The following is a 4,121-nucleotide window of genomic DNA, read 5'->3' on the forward strand; positions in this document are numbered from 1 at the left end:
GAGGGTCCCAGCCCCCAGCTTGCTGGATGCACTGAGGGTCCCAGCCCACAGCTGGATGCACTGAGGGTCCCAGCCCACAGCTGGATGCACTGAGGGTCCCAGCCCACAGCTGGATGCACTGAGGGTCCCAGCCCACAGCTGGATGCACTGAGGGTCCCAGCCCACAGCTGGATGCACTGAGGGTCCCAGCCCACAGCTGGATGCACTGAGGGTCCCAGCCCACAGCTGGATGCACTGAGGGTCCCAGCCCACAGCTGGATGCACTGAGGGTCCCAGCCCACAGCTGGATGCACTGAGGGTCCCAGCCCACAGCTGGATGCACTGAGGGTCCCAGCCCACAGCTGGATGCACTGAGGGTCCCAGCCCACAGCTGGATGCACTGAGGGTCCCAGCCCACAGCTGGATGCACTGAGGGTCCCAGCCCACAGCTGGATGCACTGAGGGTCCCAGCCCACAGCTGGATGCACTGAGGGTCCCAGCCCACAGCTGGATGCACTGAGGGTCCCAGCCCACAGCTGGATGCACTGAGGGTCCCAGCCCACAGCTGGATGCACTGAGGGTCCCAGCCCACAGCTGGATGCACTGAGGGTCCCAGCCCACAGCTGGATGCACTGAGGGTCCCAGCCCACAGCTGGATGCACTGAGGGTCCCAGCCCACAGCTGGATGCACTGAGGGTCCCAGCCCACAGCTGGATGCACTGAGGGTCCCAGCCCACAGCTGGATGCACTGAGGGTCCCAGCCCACAGCTGGATGCACTGAGGGTCCCAGCCCACAGCTGGATGCACTGAGGGTCCCAGCCCACAGCTGGATGCACTGAGGGTCCCAGCCCACAGCTGGATGCACTGAGGGTCCCAGCCCACAGCTGGATGCACTGAGGGTCCCAGCCCACAGCTGGATGCACTGAGGGTCCCAGCCCACAGCTGGATGCACTGAGGGTCCCAGCCCACAGCTGGATGCACTGAGGGTCCCAGCCCACAGCTGGATGCACTGAGGGTCCCAGCCCACAGCTGGATGCACTGAGGGTCCCAGCCCACAGCTGGATGCACTGAGGGTCCCAGCCCACAGCTGGATGCACTGAGGGTCCCAGCCCACAGCTGGATGCACTGAGGGTCCCAGCCCACAGCTGGATGCACTGAGGGTCCCAGCCCACAGCTGGATGCACTGAGGGTCCCAGCCCACAGCTGGATGCACTGAGGGTCCCAGCCCACAGCTGGATGCAGGGTCCCAGCCCCCAGCTTGCTGGATGCACTGAGGGTCCCAGCCCCCAGCTTGCTGAATGCCCCAGTTCCTGCTGGCAGGTGCTCCTGATGCACACAGATTTGAGCCCCACTGTTAGGTGATCAAATGTCAGAGCAAGTGGGTACAAGCTGCATATGTTTCTATCTCCTTGTCGCCCCCTCGGGACACAGGAGCGGCTGAGCTGGTGTTTGTACAGAGAACAGGGCCAGGCGACAGCAGCTCCCGCCTGGAGAGAAGCTGAGAAAGCAGCGGAGGCCTGCGTTCCTTTGAAAGGCTTTTGCAGGGGCCCAGGGCGCACGAGCATTCTCTAAAGGGTATTTGTAAGCCGCCTTGTTTTCTAAAATCTTCCAGCTGCGGTTAAGCCGTGCGAGTGAAACTCTTTTTAAATGGGTGGCCATGGAGTAGAAAGTTGATAGGCAGGGAGTCCCCACGCGGCCTCCGTGGCCACGGGCTCCCACCCGCTCACCTGCTCTCCTCCCCTTTGGTTGCAGGTGGGAAGCTCTCGGTGGTCCTGTCAGCGGAAGCCGCCTCGGAGCTCCTGCGAGAACCCGCCACAGCCTCCCTGGCCAAGGTGAGGACAGACCTGCCTCTGCGACATCCCAGGAAAGTGCCATTTTCATTCCAGACGACCAGCTGGTGCTGTCTGTTGGCTTGACTTTTGATACGTGCCCTGTGGGGTCTGCTCTTGGGATTCACAGTGACTTTAGGTGAAATCCCCATGTTGGAGCCTCCGCTCCTGCTGGTCAGGTGTCAGCTTCTGCTCTGCTCGCTCTGATTTCTTATTAAAAGAGTCAAAATAGCGTGTTAGAAGGGAAGTCAGTTCATAGCAAAACAGGCACCAGGGCAGAGGGCTCATTCTTGTAAGTATGTGCTCCCTCGAGCCCCCATCCAGGTTTCTGCCTCCTCTAATATAACTTCTATTTTTAAAATCTTATTTATTGCTTTTTTTTTTATTGACAAGGGTGTCAAGACCAGTCAGTGGAGGGAGGGAAGGAGGGGAGACAGTCTTTTCAACAAATACTGGGAAAGCTGAATATCCACATGCAAAAGAATGAAGTTGGACCCTTACCTTACCCCGTATACAAAAATTAACTCAAAATAGATCAAAGACCCAAACATAAGAACTAAAACTATAAAACTCTTAGAAGAAAACATTGGGACAATATTGTGTGCTGTTTTTTAGCTATGACACTAAAAGTGCAGGTAACACAAAATAAAATAGATAAATTAGACTTCATCAAAATTAAAAAATTTTGTGCATCCAAGAATACTATCAACAGAAAGAAAAAGCAACCCAAAGAATGGAAAAAAATATTTGCAAATCATATATTTGCTAAGAGATTAATATCCGGAATATATTTTAAAAACTTCTAATTCAACAACAACAAAACAAACAACTGTATTAAAAATGGGCAAAGGCCCTAGCTGGTTTGGCTCAGTGGATAGAGCGTTGGCCTGAGGACTGAAGAGTCCCGGGTTCGATTTGGGTCAAGGGCACATGCCAGGGTTGCGGGCTCAATCCCCAGTAGGGGGTGTGCAGGAGGCAGCCAATCGATTCTCTCTCATCATTGATGTTTCTATCTCTCTCTCCCTCTCCCTTCCTCTCTGAAATTAATAAAAATATATATTTAAAAAAAATGGGCAAAGGACTTGAATTGATATTTTTTTCCAAAGAAGTTATGGCATGGCCAATAAGTACATGAAAATATGCTCTATATCAATAATCATTAGGAAATACAAATCAAAACCTTAAGATTTAAAAACACACAAGATTCCACTTCATACCCATTAGATGGATACCATTAAAAACAAAGAAAGTCACAAGTGTTGGTGAGGTTACAGAGAAACTGTAATCCTTGCGCATCGTTGGCAGGAATGTAAAATGATGCGGCCACTGTGGAAGACAGGGTGGCAGTTCCTCAAGAGATTAAACATGGAATTACCGTATGACCTAGCACTGGGGGTATATACCCCCAAAACTGAAAGCAGGGACTTGAACAGGTATTCCTACGCTCATTTTCATAGCAGCATTATTCACAACAGCCAAAAGGTGAGAAAAACCCAAATGGCTGTGGATTGACAAATATATACACAAATTATGGGACATACAAACAATGGAATATGATTCAACCTTGGAAAGTAATGACATTCTGGCACATGCCATACCATGGATGAACCCTGAAGACATGATACTACATGAAATAAGCCAGACACAAAACATAAATATTATATGATTCCACCTAGATGAGGGACCTAGAATGAGCAAGTCCACTAAGGCAGCGGGGAGGGTAGTGGTGACCAGGAGCTGGGAGGAGGGGAGATGGGAAGTTACTGTTCTGTGGACACAGCGTTCTAGTTTGGGATGGTGGGAAAGTTCTGGAGACAGATGGTGGTGATGGTTGCACAACAATGGAAATGTGCTTAATGCCACCGAACTGTACACTTAAAAATGGTTAATGGTAAATTTGTGTTGTTGATATTTTGCCACGATATTTGAAAAGTTCTTTTCTAATCTTTCTCTATGTCTTATAAACCTGGCATTGATGTGTTCAGTGTGCCCACACAGAGGGGCGTCCCAAAGAGAGGGCTCGGCAGGGTTGGAGGGAGGGAGGAGAGTGACCGCCCCTCAGGCGGGAAGCGTAGAATTGCACACAGCGTCCTCCACCTGCACCATCTGGGGCTCAATCCAGGGTGACACCAGCTCCCCACCCACTCCTGGCAGTCGAGGCTGGCAGCACCGGCAGCTCAATACTGCCGGGTCCCTGTTATTGAAGCATTTGGCCCAAAGGGAAAGGGCCTATTTTATGTGGAGAACTGCAGTGGGTTTGGGAGGAACAACTTCTCTTTACGGTGGAGACATAAATGAGCTGACCCTTCAGTG

The 4,121-nt window shown here is 52.0% G+C and overlaps 1 protein-coding gene across 1 annotated transcript in view; it reads left to right on the forward strand.

The window, feature by feature from the left end:
• LCT (lactase) overlaps nucleotides 1-4,121 on the forward strand; it is a 63,193-nt gene that overhangs the window by 8,589 nt on the left and 50,483 nt on the right. The window contains exons 5-6 of the mRNA XM_014537655.1: nucleotides 1,732-1,811; nucleotides 3,114-3,290. Coding sequence (XP_014393141.1) covers nucleotides 1,732-1,811; nucleotides 3,114-3,290 — 257 coding nt within the window. The remainder of the gene's footprint in view (nucleotides 1-1,731; nucleotides 1,812-3,113; nucleotides 3,291-4,121) is intronic.

This window comes from Myotis brandtii, unplaced genomic scaffold, assembly GCF_000412655.1.
Source record: "Myotis brandtii unplaced genomic scaffold, ASM41265v1 scaffold1804, whole genome shotgun sequence".
NCBI classification, from domain to species: Eukaryota; Metazoa; Chordata; class Mammalia; order Chiroptera; family Vespertilionidae; genus Myotis; species Myotis brandtii.